This window comes from Arvicola amphibius, chromosome 1, assembly GCF_903992535.2.
Source record: "Arvicola amphibius chromosome 1, mArvAmp1.2, whole genome shotgun sequence".
NCBI lineage: Eukaryota > Metazoa > Chordata > Mammalia > Rodentia > Cricetidae > Arvicola > Arvicola amphibius.
Window position 1 is genome coordinate 105232927 of NC_052047.1, and position 20835 is coordinate 105253761.

General features: G+C 36.4%; 1 protein-coding gene and 1 pseudogene across 1 annotated transcript; one reads left to right on the forward strand and one right to left on the reverse strand.

The window, feature by feature from the left end:
* Positions 1 to 374: 374 nt before the first annotated feature.
* LOC119818027 (olfactory receptor 51A4-like) lies at positions 375 to 1316 on the reverse strand. The gene has a single exon (XM_038335586.1). The coding sequence runs from the start codon at positions 1314 to 1316 to the stop codon at positions 375 to 377; it is 942 nt and encodes a 313-aa protein (XP_038191514.1).
* A 17119-nt stretch (positions 1317 to 18435) lies between these two features.
* Positions 18436 to 19385, forward strand: LOC119801790 (annotated as a pseudogene).
* Positions 19386 to 20835: the final 1450 nt, after the last annotated feature.

Here is a 20835-nt window from a genome sequence, read left to right on the forward strand (position 1 = left end):
TCTTGAAGATGACTAGTTTAAATGAAGAGACTATCTTCATCATGTTTTATCACCAACCCATTTTTCTTACAAATGTATATTATCAGTTTTCAAGTAAACATATTTAATATTCCTTTAAAGATGGAAGCTTTTGGGCTATCACAATTAAGACAGATAATTCTATTTTGGTAAAAGTAGAAATAAATTTTATGCTTACATTAATGTCTCAGTCTTAAATATTAAATCAAGAAATTTACAAGGCTAATTCTTTGATACTGGTAAAGACGTGGAAAGATGATTCTGAAGAGTTAACATACAGTGTGAATCCTTACTAATTCAGTCTTCTTGGTTTTCTGACATCACTGATTGAATTTTCATGAGATTAAGCGTATTTGTCATTTTTGTTTTTGACACAGTTTCTCTAGTATCACATTTCTTATCTGTTGGCTCTTCACACAGTATATAATGGGATTCATCACTGGAGGAACAAGCAGGAAAATGTCAGCCATGAGGATCTTGGTTACAGGAGAACTGTGTTTGGCAAAACGGGAGACAACAGAGAGGGAGATGACAGGGACATAGAAGACGAGCACAGCACAGATGTGGGAGACACAGGTGCTGAGGACCTTGAGCCTTTCCCTTTGGGATGCAATGCCCAACACTGCTCTCAGGATCAGTGCATAGGACAAGAAAATACATGTTATGTCCAGGATACCCGAGAGAGCCACAAATAAACCATAGATGGCATTAAACTTGTTGTCTGAGCAGGCCAGCTTCATCACATCCTGGTGGAGGCAGTAGGAATGTGACAACAGATCCTTCTTGCAGTATCTTAGATGCTTTAGAGTTATAGGAAAAGGCAGGATCAACAAAACATTCTTGAGAGCAAAAGCAAGACCGATTTGAAGAACCCTGGCACTGGTAAGGATGGACGTGTATCTCAGAGGGTTACAGATGGCAACAAAGCGGTCAAAGGACATAATGAGAAGTACAGATGACTCCATAGCCGAGAATTCATGAATGAAAAACTCCTGGGCAAAACACACATTGGGAGAAATTTCTGGAGAACTGAACAAGAAAACCTTGAGCATGGTAGGGAGCGAGGAAATGGATAGTCCTAGATCAGAGAGAGCTAACATGGAGAGGAAATAATACATGGGTTCATGCAGAGAAGGCTCTGATCTTATAAAAAAGAGGATAGTGCAGTTGCCGAGGATGGCTGCAGTGTACAGGAGGCATATGGGGATGGAGATCCAAATGTGTACAGATTCCATCCCTGGGAACCCAACCAAGTAGAAAGCAGGAATTTCAGTAACAGAGGTGTTGAGAATAGACATGCCAGCACAGCATGTGTAGGAATCAAGATGAGCAACTCCAAACATGTGTGTTGTGGTGCCAAGCATAGAATAGCTTAAATGCCTGACTTTGTCGTATTGAAACTTTTAAGGTGCTGTTTAACCAAGAGAAAAAGGGAAATAGCTCAGAAAAACTATAGGAGTATGTATCAGTATCCAAATATGCAGTACATATCAGTATCGACATGAACATAGCAGAACAAGTCAGTTGGCAAATCTTAATGTTCACTACATGAAAGAATGCTCTTATTTTTTTCTAATTTAAGCCCATTATTTCTCTCTATTCTTTTCTCTTATACATCATTACTTTCTGAGATAGATAGATTCTTGAGTGATTCTGTGCTTATCGTTGTCTACTTATACACATGCAGGTTACAAAGCAATTTCCAACAGGCATATCTCAATTGATTCATTGAGTACTTGTGTTCCTTTCTGTTATATTGGGTAGTAGTAGCCTGGGTTAACATAGCCTCTTCACCATTGGTATTCTGCACTTCAATGTGCAGTGCCTAGTTGGAGATGTATAACTCAATGAATTCTTTTTGATGTTGAACATTTTCAATGATTGGACTTGTGTTCTTCAATTTTTAATATTGTCAGTCATCACATTAAACACTCTTTTAGAATGCCTTCTTAATTGAATTTTGTTAAATATTTTATTTTAATTCCCAATTACATTTTTTCTTTTTAAGGAGTATGTATTTCTGTATATCAACTATATGAAACATTTAGTTTCATTTGTAATATTACAATGCAGATTTGTAACTTCTCATTTATTCATGTTGAATTTTTTGTTACATTTTGAAGTTTATTTTTAAATATGTGTTATTATAATATAGTTACAACATATCTTCATTCCCTTTCTTCCCTTCAAACATTTTCTTACTTCAAAATTCATGACTCTTATTTTCACTAATTATTATTACATACGTATATACTTTTGATAGTTTGTCATATTTACCAATTCTTTTAAAATTTGTGTTTCATTTCTAATTTATTATAGTTATTAAGCAGTATAATTACTCTTTTTTCCTTTAAAAGTGAATTATTTTGAAATCACCATGCTTTTTTATTTACATTTACCAATCTATTTATTATTTTCCATTCAATTTGTTGTCATCCTCTCATGCTATTTATAACAATTAATATTTATTGTTAGATAATAGCCAAATACAAATATGGGACAATATGATATTTTGGTATACATATGCAGTGTGAAGTTATTGTTTCTTCAAAGAAATTTAGTTGTTGTGATTAACGCTTTGTGTCTCCCTTATTCAATGACCCAGATCTATTAAGTGTCTCAGTGCTTACGTCTGCTGTGTGACTGGTGGATTCCAACTACCAAGACATGCTTCTAATGCCAATATGAAAAAAGAAGAATGTTGGTGGAAAGCTGAGGATGTATTGCAAAAGGAGCCTGCAGAGACGTTTTCTGTTTATTTGCTTCACAGGGCTAAGTAGAATTACTTGAAATTTTGGTTTGTAATTGTTGTTTTGAGTTGTTTATTTTCTGTAGGATAGAGCCCTCCAAGGTTGTTTAATGCTAATTTTGTTGAGGTAAATAAAATATATCCAGGGATGTAGTTTTTTTTTTTTTTTTTTTTTTTTCTCTTAGAGTCCCTGTCCCTGTCCGACCACGCTCATCTACAGACAGGCCAAGTCTCACTCCTTCAGCTTCCCCCCCCCACCGACTGTACCCATCTTTCCTGCTGGAAAAGAGATCTTGTTCCTTGTCCAATACCTTTCAGTTGTTCCCCAGAAATGGTACTCCCAAAGTTAGTAGTTAAGTTAGTTAGTCTTGGTAATCTTTGGGGCATTCAATGACTGACTTGCAAGGTCTTAATTTTCTAACCTTTAGGTCTTTTAATGCTGTTTGAGGTCTGGTTTTAAATTCTTCTACAACAAGCCCAACTAGAATATTTTAGTTTATATCAGCTCTCTTAAAACAAAAAAACTACATGTTTAATAACCAATCTCGAAATATAGTGCAAGAACATTTTTACTTGTCATTATTAACATCCTTTTATTCTAAATAACAAAAAATCCCCATTTCTGCTTACTTGGTCCATATGGCTAAAATTTACACAGTTAAAATTATGGATTTCATTAGAATATATTTTATGTTTCCAGAAAGTCTTTTTATTATGTTGTAAAAAGCATAAATAAATTTTAGAGATTCTATTGGAAGCTGGAATGCTACTATCTCTATCTTAGTTCAGAAGAGCTTTCAGAATTAAGTTTGTGGAGCTGTAGGAAAAAAATACAGCAAGAGACAAAGGTTTTCAGAGAGTGGAGTTAGCCTGAAGTACAGCATTAAATTTAAATTAAACATGAGACAATCTACTACATTCTTTATACTAATAGTGGAATGATGTTAATGAAGTCAATTCTGTATCATGAGAGGTTTTTCCAATGTTTTGCATACTTGCTTCCATATGGAAGTGAGGATTAAAGAATAAAACTTATAGTTAGATAAAGGTAAGCTGCTCTTCTTGGCACTCTTGACTGCTGAGGTCTGCAAAAGGAACCTTATGGTTTTCAGGCACTTACCAAAGTGTGAACTGCCTGGCCTGCACTTCAAGACGAAACAGTGTTGAGCCATGATAATGTTACCCCAGTCTTGATATCAGTCACATTCTGAAAGGCTGATTTTCCCTCTTTCTTTCTGATGCCCGTTAGTAGATTTAAGGCCCTAGGGATGATGTCACCCTTCTCTATACTCAGAGGGACTGAAATGCCCATCAGTCCCTCATACAGTCGAAAGTTCATTTAAGAAGGGCTCACTTCATTTCCCAGTGTGAATGTGATTTCAATGTTTATGATTAAATATCTGTAAAGCCATGTCTGCCTCATCAAACAAAATTATTGATTTATCTTTGTCTTTACTTTCAGATGCTTCTGGAGAGCTGGCCACAAACAGTTTTGTTTGTGTGACTATAATTGAGAGCATTCATTTTTGCTTTTTTATGATTAATGTAACTTTCTCTTTAAAGTACCAAATATTGGCTTTCTTTAAATCCAAAAGGGCCCTCGAATTTCTTTTTGGAGACTAGTCAATATATACTATTGTCTAATTATATTTTACATATTACAGGAATGTACTTAAAATCTTATGTATGTGTACGTGGGTGTTCACCTCTCTCTCTCTCTCTGTGTGTATGTGTGTGTGTGTGTGTGTGTGTGCATATGTGTGTCCACTGAGACTGGATGAGGGACTCATTGCCTCTAGAGCTGGAATAACTGGTGGCCTTGTGAGCTTTCCCACTTGGGTGCTGTGAGCCAAACTCTAGTCCTCTGCTGTAGCAGCAATTACTCTTAATCACTGAGCCATCTTTCTAGCCTTCATTTTAAAAATACTTCTTAAATTTTGTGTTCTTGGAAGTATTATACATTTTTAATAAATTAACCTTTTATTATGACTTGATTATCAGAGAATTTTTTCCTGTGATACCTTAGTAATGATATTCTTATTCCAGGTTTGAATCCCTGTGACTTGAACAGTGTTATTACTCAGTGCAGAAGCTGATCTGAAGTGTTCTTTGAAGTTAACAATCTATGAGAGCATGAATGAAATAGAGTTACCTGACAATCTGAATTCACTCAGTTACAACAAAGTCACAGTCAATGCTGCAGAGCACTTGGGTGCTAATAAGAGCCTCCCTCAGCATAGTCTGGAAGTGAAGAAAAGCCCTGGGAATTTTTAATGACCATTGACAACTCATTGGATTTGTTTCTCCTTTAGAAAGGCATTTAGCCTCTGTTTTGGTGGTGCAGTGTAGATAAAAGAAGCCCTCATCAACGTTTTGGGTAAGACCTGTCTCCTACAATCCCCACTGGAGAAGTGACACAAACCTGGCATGCCAGGGCGATAGATGGTGATACACTAGTTGTTATTCACCATCTAGTGCATGGGTCAGTGATAAATTACAGGCAGCTTCTCCAGGCTTCACACACAAGATTCCTGCAGTGAGGGTGACAGGAGGACTGTTAGCACAGCATTCTACACTGCTGTGTGCTTCAGTTGTCCTGGTTTTATCACTACCACCTGAATCTTCTCGGAATTTTACACAGCCCTTAAACAGAAATTTGCTTTTCCATCATACACTTTACAAACTGAGGCTTTGCCTTTGTCCATTAATGACAATACTGAGTAAGGGCATTAGGGCATTAGGGCATAAGATTTCTGTAGCCACAACATATCCGGACTTGTCCGCATTGCCAGAATTAGTATGGAATCTAATGGAATCTAGGTTTAGAAACATTTAACTATTTTGTTTGTTTGTTTCCTGACATATCAGAAACACACAATTCGATCTCTATCTCAAAGTTTAAAAGGGATATTTGACCTCTGGTGAAATTTTTACATCCCTGCAGCTAGAACCTCTAAACACATAGTGGCAGGCAAAATTGGAATGAAAACACACACACACACACACACACATATATATATATGCATATATATATATATGTATGTATGTATCCCACACATGGACGCTGGAGGGAGGTGAAGCTTAGCAAGGACCCCAGGGGTTCCATCACAGAGTACAATGGAGTTTTATTTAAGTTGGATATTGTACTCTGGAAAATATCATATTGTCCTTTCAGGAAGCATCAATGAAGAAATGATTCTGCTTTAATATCACATCCGATTGCCCTGTCAGACCAGAGGCATCTAGGTCCCAGTTACTCAGCTCTAGGCTCTGGTCATGCTACACAGCTGCCTGTGAGGACTGGAAACAATGGGTACAGCAAAGATTTCTAATGAGTTTAATTTTTTTCTGATAAATTTTGGTTTCAGATTAATACATAATTTCCAAATTTAAAAATTATTCTAACTATACTTCTATTTTTTACTGTGCATTTATATAAAATGGTATTCTCAGCATTAATGATTATGAAACAAAATACTCACCAAGTATGACAAATATTGAGGCCGGGCGGTAGTGGCGCACGCCTTTAATCCCAGCACTCGGGAGGCAGAGGCAGGTGGATCTCTGTGAGTTTGAGACCAGCCTGGTCTACAAGAGCTAGTTCCAGGACAGGCTCCAAAGCCACAGAGAAACCCTGTCTCAAAAAACAAAAAACAAAAAACAAAACAAAACAAAAAAACAAATATTGAGTATTCTCCATGTCTTGCAGCATCAGTCACTCAAACATTAATTATTTATATAAATAATGAGCTCCTTACATGTAAACTTTCTTTCATTTTTTAATGCACAGAAAACTTGTATATATATTTTAAAGAGAAATTTCTTTATGTTTTACTCATCAGTAAATTTCTAATATTTATACTTATTTTATAATCCTATACACACAGCATCACATTAAATGTTCTCAGGTTAAATGAGGTTTCAAGTAGAAGCTTTGAAGGTATTCTGTTCTAGGTAAGAGCAAGCAGAAACTAGTAGCATCCATAAATTTCTACCTTCTTTGCTGAAACTTAGATGCCATGCTGAGATTTGATGCTATGTGTAATAACATGTGAGCTTCAGTCTTGCTTCATGGATAGGTAACAGACAGTTAGGTATGAGTAACTTGCAATTGCACAGCATGCGTGAAAACCTGTGTCGATTTATGAATGCACATGTTCCCACTTCATCCAGAGGCCAGAAATAGTTGATAACTAATATAGCCAATATTTCTATTGCCAGAGAGGCTGAATTGTAGACATGGGTAAATGTCTACAATAGACAAAACAAGTTTTTTTTTTCTGCCAAGACTGGGGTCTTAGGAAGGAAAACCTGGGCTTCTGGTGTATGAGAGAAAAATCTTAATGGAAAGCTTTTCATTCTCCCAAACTCAGTAGTAGAAGTTGTCCCTTATTTTTTTCCTCAGTTCTGGGAAATGATGCATATTTCACAGTGTATCAAGTCAGTCTATGTCCTTTGTAGGATTTCTTTCCTAAGGACTTCATGTTACAATCACTACAATTAGACATAACTGTAGTGGTTAATAGACACACAACTAGTCAAGGTACTGGTAATAAGTGTTCATAGAATTCTCAGCCAAGAATAAGTTATTTTTCTCATATATTCTCCCTCTGTGGGCTCAGACAACATCAAGGAAGAGGAGGGCAAGAGTAAGTCTGTCTTTAAGACATTTGTACTCATGTGCTCATGTGAGCTGTGGTTGTCGCTCCAAGATCTATACAAGACTCAGTAGGAATTCTAGCATGGAGGAAGATGGGCTCATTAGCTTCTATTCCTAGCTGAAGAGCGATTAACTTTTGATGGCTGCTACAGATGAACAGCCAGGTTTCTCCAGGGGTGTGTGCCTTGGTATGCTGACAGCACTCCAAACCTGTGTGCATATACACAACACTAATTAGACTCAGTGGGTTATAAATAAAAGTGAAAAAATAGAAACAAATGTGATGCTGGCAGGGTACATGGGTAGACCTGGGAGGATTTGGATTGGTGGGAATTAGAAATGAATAGGATAAAAAATGTTGTGGACATGAACAAAATTCTCAAAGTATATAAACACACACATATATATTTTATATATTACATTAAAAACAGAATGCTCATAAAAACCTTTACTTGTTATGGAAAAAGAAGATATGTTGATACTATTTTGGATAGTAAAATGTCTTGAGGGTATCAAATAAATACTAAAATGAATATACAATCATATATTCCTAGACAGCAGAAAGTTAAAAAGAAGCAAGGCCATAAACTGACATCCAAATTGTCCTAGACATGTTTAAACTACAATTTTAAATATGTCTTTCTATAAATAGTTTGAAAACTGACAAAAAGGAAACCTGGTTTATGTGTAATGATTAAATATAAAACTTAGAGTGAAAATTTATCAGTTAGTTGTTTAATAAAGAAGCCACAAAATATGTGTAAAATATTGTGATCTGGGGATAGAAATGCCTCCTAAGTTATTTTGAGCTCAACGTGATTTAAAACAGAACATAGCAAGCTAGTGGTGCATTTTAAATGAGAAATGCTCTCTGTGGTTCCCGAGTTTAAACACTTTATCTCTAGCTGATAGTGTTGTTTGGGAGAATTGTAGAACTTTTAGGGGGTGGAGCCTTGTCAGGGGAGTAGGTCACTGAGCAATTTGGCTCCACTTTTCCATCACTCTGTGTTCTGACTGTGTGTGAGACATGCTTAGTCACCCAACCTCTCCTGTCATCATGTTTCTGCTCACCATGATGGAATGTAGCTCCTTTTAAACTGTGAGCCAAAGGGAATCCTCCTTTTGTAAAGTAGGTTTGTTAGGCATTGGTCACAACAATGAAACAAAAGACTAACATGCACGGAAAGAAAGAAACATCTCAGGCCACTCTCTTGCTCACTCAGCCATCTCTCTAGCCCTTAAAGAATTCATTCAGGCTGTTCTCACTGAAAAATAATGATGCAATATCTAAACCAATATCGCCAGATCAAATCTTACCACTAGTCACACTAACTGAATAACAATCAGGATGATTGTATAACCATGAACCCAACAGTTACAAAGTAGGTTTATGAAATTTGGCATCTGATCTTTTAGATATTTTATTATGAATAGAGGAAGGGGGCATATTCTCTGATAGATGAAGTTATGAAAAGCCTAGAAAACATATTTCATAGTAAAAAATTGAAATTTTTATATTATACAGAGGAAAAACAATGTTTTATATCATTTTATACTACATTGCACTGACAATTTTAGCTAATTCAATAATAAATAAATATAATAAAGATACAAGATAGAAATCAGGACAAAATGAAGCTAGCATTATTTGGGGGATTTGATTAGATGCCCACTAAATTCTAGAGTCTCTCAGTCACTTAAGAGAGCATACCAATTGGTTGTGTAGTGCCCAAGGATTGGCTCTCAAAACATATAAACAAGTATATATATATATATATATATATATATATATATATATATATTCCTAATATGTATATAATATATACTCCCAACACACACACACACACACACACACACACACACGTTTCTGAAATGACAGTGAAATAACAGGCCATAAATTTGAGGGAAGAACTTGGAGGGGTATATGGGAGGATGTGGAAGTAGAAAATGAAGAGAAAAATGTAATTATAGCCTCAAAAATAAAGGTGGGGGTGGGCAAATAAGAACAGACATGAAGAAATCCAAAGAATCATTAGATCATCCTTTCAAAGCCTGTACTCTATATTATTGGGAAATATGAAAGAAATGAATTGATATCACTTAATAAGTTAAATTTACACCAGCTAAGCAATTTAAATATACCAATAATCCCTAAGGAAATAGAAACAGTCATTAAAAGTCATACAACCAAAAGAAAAAAAATGGCCAGAGGGTTTTAGCTCAGAATTTCACCAGATTTTCAAAAAAGACCTAATACTTCTCAAATTATTACATGAAAAAGAAACAGAAGGAACAATGACAAATCCATTTTATGAGGCCACAATCACTGATACCCAAATCACATAATAATTAAACAAAGAAAGAGAATTACAGATCAATTTTCCTTACAAACATGGATGTGAAAATACTCAATAAAATACTTGCAAACTGAATCCAAGGACAAACTAAAAAGATTGTCCACCATGACCAAACAGGCTTCAGTCCAGAGATGCAGGAATGGTTCAACATATGAAAATCAGTCAATGTAATCCATGATATAAACAAACTGAAATAGAAAATAATACCCAAACCACAATCTCATTAGATACTAAAAGGCCTATTACATAATCCAACACCTTTTCATAATAAAATCCTAGAAAGTACAGGGATGCAGATAACATACTTCAACATACTAAAGGCAATTCAGAGCAAGCCTACAATCAATATCAAAATTAAATGGAGAGAAACTCAAAGCAGCTCCACTAAAATCGGGAACAATACAAGGATGTCCACTCTCTCCGTATCTAGTCAATATAGCACTTGAAGTGCTAGCTAATATAATAAGACAACAAAAGGATATCAAGGAATACATATTGGAAACAAAGAAGTCAAAGTATTGCTATCCACAGAAAATATAATAGTATATGTAAGTGACCTCAAAAATTCTACCAGGGAACTCCTATAGCTGACAAACAGCTTTAGTAAAATGGCTGGATACAAGGTAAAACAATAGACCACCTATATATAAATTGACTAAGAAAGAAATCAGGGAAATATCACCATTCATAAAAGCCACAAAGAAATAAAATTATTTTGAGTAACCCTAGCCAAACAAAAACAAGTGAAAGACATGTATGTATGATTAAAAAAAAAAACTTCAAGCCTTTGAAGAAAGAGATTTAAGATGTCAGGAAATATATTCATGCTCATGGGTTGGTAGAATTAACATTGTAAACATGACCACCATATTAGAAACAATCTAAAGATTCAATGCAATCCCCATCAAAATTTTACACCATTCTTTACAGACCTTTAAAGGACAATACTCAAATTCATATGGGGAAAAAAACGCAGGAAGGTTAAAACAATTCTGAACAATAAAAGAACTTCCAAAGGGATCATTATTCCTGATTTCAAGCTGTACTACAGAGCTATAATAGTGCTGTGGGTGCTCTGTCTGCTCCTTCAGCCAATAGCCTTTAAGATACCAGCCCACTTGGGCGTGGTCTCTTGTACTATAAATGCAGCTGTAAAGCCTGTGCTTGCTCTCTTGTTTCTGGCTCTTGCTTCTGGCTACTAGACTCTGTTCCTGTTCCCTGTTCATACAGAGGACTGTGATCTAGTACAGTGATCTGTAAGTCTCCCTTAAATAAATAACCCTTTATTATATGTAATTCTGAACTAGTGTGGGATTATTTTGTAACTTCCACCATCATCTGATACCCAAACATGGGAATCAGTCCACACTTTTTGGGATCAGTCCACCAGCTCATGGCCCATTGGGAACTGACTCTCCTGTCCATGTCTTTGGCCAGCCCTCAGACACAGCAGGCTGCTTCTCAGTGCTCCCATCTTGCAACTCACACACTGCCTCTCTGTGTTACATACCAGCCCACACACTGCTGCCTGTGATACCAGCAGTGTACACAATCCATAACTTACACTGACAAAAAACTTTGGGTTTTTTCCTCCCTGGGCTCCAAGTCTTGGAATTGTTTGATCACCTTAATAATTGCTCTAAATTTGTTAAACAAAGCATATTTTTTCAGTACCTAAGTAAGCAACACATGCTATGTTTCTTGGCCATGAGGCTGCAACTGCAACACCTGCTGGCTGATAATGATTATTACGCTTACTCCAATTCATTGTAATTACTTCATGACAGGTAAGATCTGAAAACTACAAAAAATGACTAATAACATCCAGGAGTTTGCTAATTATTTTGTTTATACTATGGAAGGTATTGTGCAAGATTTATGCTATTTTTCTTCCCTTTATTTGATTCTAGAAATTAGCTTTGTTTTCAGTATTATCTCATTTAAAAAGTGGTTCATTACTATGGAGATTTAGCATCAATTTGACAAAATTATCTAAAAGAATTTGTGTGGTTAAATCTATTGGAATCTGTTGAAAAGTTATGATATGTCCAAGGATGAAACATGATCTTTACTGGGCAAATTTCATACCTTAGAATAGAACACTGGACAGGAGATTCAGACTTTAAAAAAGGCAGTAGTAAAAAGATTTGAAAAAATTGAGAAATTTATTGAAATTGATGAGTAGGGACAGAAGAAACAAGGACAGGATTTAGCACCATCAGTACATGCCAGACCCTGGGATGACTTACACAGAATTTCAACTGCATATCCTGTAATTTCCTCAGAAAGACCATCTGGTAAAAAGTACCCTAAGGTAGTCAAAGAATATGCATGGGAAACAATACATATGAGCAATCTAAAAGAAATAAAGCAAGCAGTAGTTTCTTATGGGCTACATTCACCTATTGTCAGGGAAATGGTAAAAATGTGGGCTTCACACACTATGGCTACCCCACATGATTGGCTTCAATTAATCTCAGTGGTCCTAAAAAATGGATCTCAGCTGTTTTGGAAGTATTATTTAAGAGAAGAGGCAAAAATTTTAGAGCAACAGGGGAAAGGGAAAAGGATTTGAGACTTTCCAAGATCAAATTCTTGGTGAGGGTGATTACTGTGATCCTCAGGAACAGGCTCACTATGACAAACGCATCTTGTCTCTATGCATCACAGTAACCTTAAATGCTTGGGACAGGATTCAGGAACTAGGAAAGATGACTGAGTTATATATTAAGGTTAAACAGGGCCAAAGAGAATGCTTTACTGACTTCTTAAAAAGATTAACTAAGGCTGTACAATTAGGAATGACAGACCCTGATGGTAGATGTGTACTACTGAATCCTTGGCTTTTGAAAATGCCAAATTAGAAAGTAAAAAGATCAAGCCGGGCGGTGGTAGTGCACGCCTTTAATCCCAGCACTCGGGAGGCAGAGGCAGGCGGATCTCTGTGAGTTCGAGGCCAGCCTGGTCTACAAGAGCTAGTTCCAGGCCAGGCTCTAAAAAAGCTGCAGAGAAACCCTGTCTCCAAAAAACCCAAAAAAAAAAAAAAAAAAAAGAAAAAAAAAGAAAGTAAAAAGATCCTTGGGCCTTTAAAGGTTACATCAGCACCCATAAATGAATGGAACTTGCATACAATGAATGTTGAAACATTTGACTAGTACTGAAGTTTTGGTAGGAGAAGTGATTTCCAATGGTACAAGGAGACACCAAAATGCCAAATGTTTTAATTGTGGATGAATAGGACATCTAATAAGGGATTATAGACAAGGAATTCCTAGAAATAATGTCTTCTGTAGAAATGGCAAAAATAGCAGGGCTCAGCCTTCTGGTATATGTAGGAGGTGTGGCAAAGACTGACATTGGACTAATGAATGTAGGTCGATACACCTTTGTGGGCCCCTTGCAGGTCCCAATATCAAACAAGGCCCAGTCATTCCCAGATACTGTGGAGAACATTTCTCACCAGGAAAATTAAATAATCCAGTGCCTACTGTAAAAACCATACTGTTCTAGGTGATGGAATAGACCTAGAGAATGAGTCAAAAACTCTAGTAGGAAATAGGAAACACATATTTTTGCAGACTTCTATAAATGATCAAAGCTAAAAGTATGTATAAATGACATTGTAATTGAGGGGTTACTAGACACAGGTACTGATGTGACTATCATTACTCCAGAATCTTGGAATCAAGATTGGTTTCTTCAAGAGGCAGATATTCAATTCCTAAGAAATTGAACCTTATGTTAAGTAAAACAAAGTACGAGGTGGGTTGAATGCATAGGTCCAGAAGGACAGAAAGGAAGGCTGAGGCCATATGTAGCTAATATTGGAGTGTATTTATGGGACTGTAACCTATTGCAGCAATGGAATACCCAGGTTAACATTACTATAGTCTCCACAACTCATGTTGCTGGGAAGAATATTATAAAATATAAACAAAGGTCACCAGCCTTTCAGGCTATACAAGAACATAAAGCAACTAGCAAACCTTCAGTGGTACTAATGGCCTTGCCTTTAAAATGGTTAACCTAGAAATCCATATAAGTTAAATAATGGCCTTTAATGAAAGACAAATTTCAGATGTTAGAAGAGCTGGTACAGGAGCAATTAGATGCTCACCATATTGAAGAATCATCCAGCCCTTGGAATTATCCTGTATTTTTTTTTTGTTAGAAAGAAATCTGGAAAATGGAGAATGATGACAGATATAAGAGCTGTCAACAAGGTAATCCAACCTTAGGCACTCTACAATCTGGAATTCCTCTGCCTTCTCTATTACCAAAAGAATGGCCTCTTATAGTTATTGATTTAAAGGATTGTTTCTTCATTATACCTTTATAAGAAAAGTATCAAGAAAAATTTACTTTCATAGTGCCTGCTTATAATAATTCTCAGCCTACTAGGAGATACCAGTGGACCATACTCCCACAGGGAATGCTCTATAGCCATACCCTGTACCAATACTTTGTAAATCAGCAATTGGAAATAATATGAAAACAATTTCCTAAGTCCATAATTTACTATTCCATGGAAGACATTTTGTTATCTGACTCAAATGCAAATATTTTAGAAAGAACGTATAAAAAACAGAAGTATAAAAAGTTCTACCTAAATGGGGATTACAAATTGCTCCCAAAATACAAAGAGGAGATTCTGTCAATAACCTAGGGTACAAAATAAGTTTGCAGATATATGTATCATGATATGCCATTTCACACTATCAGGAATGTAACTAGGCACATACTTTTACAAATTCTGTGTATTCTCTAACCATGAACACATGAAAGGTAAGTGTTACTTTAATCACATGCTTACTTAAAGCACATAATTATCAACACTTCTGCATATATACACATATGCTCACATATATGCCAATGCCTTTCATGTTTATAGGCATACCTCTAATAGTCATAAATTAATAGATGCGAAGTATCAATGAACTTTCATGGTGAATATAATATGCCTAAATGAGAGCTATAAATACTTTACCAGATAATGAAAGCATAAACACAAGCTCATTTATGTCATCAAAGAACACACTAAAATATGTCTTTGTTCTTGTAAACAGACAAGAGGGGAATGTTAGGGGTTAATGCTTCCACCTTTAGCTTCTAGTCTCAGAGGGAGTCATTGTGAATATAAGACAGTGGATATATAGAGAGGGAAAGAACCAGTACTTGGGAAACAGACAGACCACACAATCCTTTAAATAGACCTTGACCTGATGTTTCTACACAAGGCTGAATCCCTGGGGTTTGTCAGAACTTTAATAGTTATAGTCAGCTTGTTCAAAGATACAGCAGATCTCAGGAGGAGTTATTCCTTTCATCTAAGGCATCCTTTCCTTTTCAAAATCAGTGGGAGACGTGGATTCTTCAAGTATCAAGAAGGCAAAGTCATGTACTATATTAAAGTCCTGACTTGATGGGAACACCCCATCTAGAAATCCAAGACCACTGAGTCATAATCTGAGATGGGACGAAGAATCATGGCTTCCACTGTGTCAGACCTAGAAAGGTAGGAAGATGCCCTCCAGACAGAAGTTCTCCAGCAGCAGACTGATTCTGAACCTCCCATGTTCTACACTTAGGTTCAGATATTCCAGTCAGAATCAAATTTTCATTACTCTTTCTGTAAAGTTTGACAAGCAATAACTTATTTCATCCTCTATTGTGAAGGATTAAAGAGAATGATAGTAATAGTTACATCCTATAAATTTAAGAATAATGTATGTTGTAGAAGAATAGAAGATGGAACATTGGGCAAGAAGGATATCATGTGTATTTTTTCTCTTGTCTAAGGAATGCATAGCTCCATGTCTCAAACAAAAGCAGCTGATAAATTGTTCTTTTCATAGTGAAATTCTTTCACATGCAGAAAAAAATGACAAAGGATCAGCAAACTTCTTGTCCATTAAGCACAGCTTATACTTGTAAATATTCATGTATTCAGTTTCTAAGAATGAAAGTGAAGCAGAGGGTATTTCTAAATGTGAGAGCCATAGATTCCATAGAGTATGGAGGGAAAAATTCAGGGAGAAACAGACACCAGTTGAGGAACACAGCTCAATTTCAAACACAGTTCTCAGGTCTTTTCTGTTAGCTTGTTGTTCTTCAACAAATGAACACTGAGTGTATAAAGTCAGAACACAGAATGGAATGAGAAAGACTGAGACATGACTTTTTACATGGGAATTCGGGGTCTCTAAAAAATTCAAATAGAGGGGAAGAGGAAAACTGGATTTCCAATTAAACCATGCAGCATGGTATAGGGTGTCTTATTTCCTAACTGTGTGAAATAAGTGTGTCCTTTACTAAAGCTATCTAGAAGAAGCCAATAAGAATGTAATCTCAAGCCTGTCATGTCATATATTCCTAAAATACCAGTATTCTGGTATATGAGGCCAGCTATGCTATGTAGTATGAAGGAAGGGAGAATGGAGAGAAAGAAGAGAAAGAAGAGAAGAGAATGAAGGGAGGAAGGAAGGAAGGAAGGAAGGAAGGAAGGAAGGAAGGAAAGAAAGCAATACATTCTCAGAGACACTAAAATCTCAACCTAGATCTTGGTCCAGGGAAGTAGCAACAATCCTAAGTACAAATTCTCTAATTTAATATATTGTCTAAGCATCCTCCATATCAGCTATTGTCATAACTGATCAATAATTTTTCTGCCCCATCTGGAGCAGGATTCTCAACTACTCATTGTGTGCCTCTAGAAGCCCTGGTCCAAGAGTCATGTACTATGACAATGATTTTATTACGTGACCATAACATATCATTTAATGACTCAGCTCTTTTTGTTTCTCATAGTTAATGATGACACAGAAATTTTACATAAGTTAGAAAAACTAAATTTTAAGGGGCTTTCATGAAGGGTCTCAAAATTTACCTCCCTCACAGTTAATCAGAGGTAACTATGTACATTGGGAAGCTCTGTATTTAGCACCTAATCCAGTGCCTGGGGGTGAGAATAAAGATGATCTAAATATGTTTGTTTAAATCACCTTTAATGTTAGTGACTGTCCCCATCGAGTGAGTGTGACGTACTGGACAGGTAAGGCTGAAGCCCCTGGTTTAAACAGAAAATGTACTACTGTTTGAGGGGATTGAATCTGGTAAAAGGAAGCAAGGGAGAGGCCCTCAGTCCCGGATAATGTGAGTATCTGAATTGTCACTGGGGAGTTCATTGGAGTATTTGCCTGGGCAATCTCATGATTATTAGCCAGAAAAGTTGGTAGGCTTTCTGGTGTAGAGAAGACTTCCAAAATCTGAGCACATTCCTTTCAACCATTATAAAGGAAGGGGACTAAGAAGACGTGAAACTTATTTCAAACTTTGAAGAAACCTGTTTAGGATCCTTGATGCTTATAAAATGAAACATTTGTTAGTTTGCAAAGATTTGTTAAGGGAGTCTATAAGGACACTCTTTCCATCTGAAGGTTTCTGTTATGAAAGAGGTAAAAATTGAGACTTTCCAACCCAAGCACAAGGCAGCAAAGACAAGAAGATGTTGGGTAAGAAACAAGTTATCTGTATCCTACTTCTTAGGTGTTTTTGTTTTGTGTGGGGGTGGGGTGGGGGGAAAGTTACTTTCTTTGGAGAGCTCAGACATCAAAAAACAAACAATATTAAAGCAAGTACAGATACAAGCTGCCACTCAAAAACTTCTCCCATAGCTTCTAGTATGAGAAATGACTATAACTCTAAGGAGCATTCTTAAAGTAGGATTTTGGGAATTCCATCAGGAAAGTTTCCAGTTGAGGATATTGTTAATGAGTCTGTTGCATCTGAATTATAGTCTTTACTAGTTATTTTCCTTACCATACATTTATCTGATTTCTCTTTATCAAGAACAGAGACGGAAAGGTGAGTGTCAGTTTTAAAGTTATCTTCACTGGAATATTCCTGAATAAAGTACAGTCTTTAAATCAAATCCATGCAATAGTTTGCTTTTTATAAGCAAGTCTGTGTTGGAATATAGCTGAAGACATGCAGTAACATGTGGCCCATGCCTACATTTACACTTTAACAGAAAGGCACGAATTAAAAGAAAAACTGAATCAATCACAAAGCATAAGATATTCATGCACTAAGATTTTCATTAAATATAATGTTATAATTTCAAACTTCACAGATGGTTTATACTTTTCTTTGGTCTAGAACCAGATGATAATTGTCTTAATTATTCAAATATATTGGGAGAACAAATTACTATGCTCCTTTAATCCACTCTTGCCTCCTGCCCTGAGCTACGGCTGCTCAAATGATTCAACACAGAGACAAATGGGTCTGTGTAGAAGGTAGACCAAGTCATTTGCTAAATGGAAGATGGCAAGGTTTAATGTAGCTGATGTGTCACACGAGTTTGCCCTTAGTGGATTCTACTTCTGAGAATACTTTTTCTTTAGGAAATAATTACCCCTGAACGTGAAATATTCTAATATCATTTTGAGTGTTACAGATACTAATAAAATATTAAGTAGCATAATCTTATGTTACAAAATATTATTAATTATAAAAGATGATTTTATCACAACTTATTATCGAATTTAATCATAATATTACACAAGTGCAAATAATCATCCTTGCTTGGCTGTTATTATCCTCAGAGAACAGATTAATTTCACTACACAGAAAATGTAACCCTTTCTTTCATGTTGGTTTCAAGGAACAGCTCTTCTCATTCTACGTTCTTCATCTTGCTTGGAATCCCAGGGCTGGAGAATTATTAATTTTGGATTGCCTTTCCATTCTGTGTCATGTATATTGTGGCAGTGACTGGGAATGTCACCATCCTACACATAATCCGGATTGACTACACACTACATGAGCCCATGTACTTCTTCCTGGCCATGCTGGCTACCATTGACCTGGTCCTATCCTCCTCCACACAACCTAAAATGCTGGCCATACTTTGGTTTCATGATCATAAGATTGAATACCATGCCTGCCTCATTCAAGTATTCTTCATCCATGCCTTTTCTTCTGTGGAGTCTGGGGTGCTCATGGCTATGGCCTTGGACCGCTATGTGGCCATCTGCTTCCCACTCTGACATTCCAGCACCCACATCTGACCACATCTGTAGTCATCAAACTGGGGACAGCTGTGATGGTCAGAGGGCTGCTGTGGGTGACCCCCTTCTGCTTCATGATCTCTAGGATGCCTTTCTGCCCCAACAAGGTCATTCCCCAGTCCTACTGTGAGCACATGGCTGTGCTCAAGTTGGTGTGTGCTGATACCAAAATCAATCGTGGATATGGGCTCTTTGTGGCTTTCTCTGTGGTTGGCTTTGATATAATTGTCATCAGTGTATCTTATGTAATGATTCTGAGAGCTGTGTTGAGGTTGCCCTCAGGTGAAGCCTGCCTCAAAGCGTTTGGTACATGTGCTTCTCATATTGGTGTCATCTTAGCTTTATATATTCCAGCCCTTTTCACCTTCCTCACCCACCGATTTGGCCACCATGTGCCCCGTGTTGTGCACATTATGTTTGCTAATATCTATCTGCTGGTTCCTCCCATGCTCAACCCCATCATCTATGGAGTTAGAACCAAACAGATCAGGGACAGAGTTATCCAAGGATTTTGTAGAAAAGGCCCTTGAACCAGGGATCACAGTATCCATGCTTCAGTTACCCACACTGATGCTTCCACAGAGATGAGGAACAGTTCCCAGACTCTTACCTACCATTACCTATGGCCTGTGTGCAGGATAAAAATCTTCCAGAACAAGAAAAAATGAATTTCATGGCATTAACAGCAAGAGATTTGAGAGATGTGATGTATTATATAGAAATAGTTAATGTATACTCTTCATGAAAATTTTTTTATACAAAATTCATTTACTGATATCGTCAGTTCTGTGTTCAAGTTGATAGTACACCAGATACCTCATCATTTTTTGGAAAAGGTAAAGTCACTGTGGATTTTTATGGCAAAGTTTAATTATAGTCATTTTTACAATGATTTCTTTATCCAGATCTTTATTCATATCATAACTTTTGCCCTTTAGACTATGTCGTTCGTTTCAAAATTTGGAAACTTTTCACTGATTAAGTCAGTAATTATTTTACCATATTGTCATGGTTTAAATAGACAGTTATACAGTTTTAAAGAAGGTAGACATTTCATCACACAGTTAAAAGTATATATGTTGCAGGGGATGGAGCCGCTTGTTTGTTCCAGCTACCTGGCTAACTTAGCCTTGAAATAACCACACAGAAACTATATTAATTAAAAACTGCTTGGCCATTAGCTCTAACTTCTTATTGTCTAACTCTTACATATTAGTTCAACCCATCTTCATTAATCTGTGTATTGCCACATGTCAGTGGCTTACTGGCAAAGATTCTAACCTGTGTCTATCTCATGTGAAGGATCCATGGTTTCTCCGTGACTCTGCTTTCTTCCTCCCAAAATTCAGTTCTGTCTTCTCTGCCTACCTAAGTTCTGCCCGTATCAGGCCAAGGCAGTTTCTTTATTCATTAACCAATATAAGCAACACATAGAAAGAAGGACCTCCTACACCATATACATATTTCTGCTATGTGGTAATCTCTTCATTATAAAATAACCTTTTAAAAATCGATACAAATTTAAAGTCGTGCTTGAATCCTGATACATAAAATAAATAGGGAACATACTAATCATTATGTAACTGAGTGTGTTACATCCCAATAAACACAGCATCAGGGACCCCGAGACAGGAACATTTGAGGTCAGTCTAGACTATATAGAAAAACTTTATCTCAATAAAATAAAACAAAAGAAGAGAGGAGGGAAAAAGAGTAAGGTGGGGGGGAGGAGCGGAAAAGAAGGGTGAAATGGAAGAAAGGGAGAAAGAGAAGGAAGGAGAGAAGAAAATGAGGGGAAGAGGAAAATTAATAAAACCAAAGGAAGAAATGCAATTTAATACTAAGTGCTATTTTATTTGTAATAGGATGAAAAAAATTATTGATATGCTATTAAGTTTTAGAGAAAAGGAATAAAGTTAGAATTTAACAACAATTCTAACCCCAGAAAGCCTACAAACTCATGGAAATTGAACAGTCAAC

What these genes read in the sequence shown, in the direction of transcription:
- LOC119818027 (XM_038335586.1), bottom strand. Translation starts at nt 1,316, where the DNA reads ATGTCTATTCTCAACACCTCTGTTACTGAAATTCCTGCTTTCTACTTG.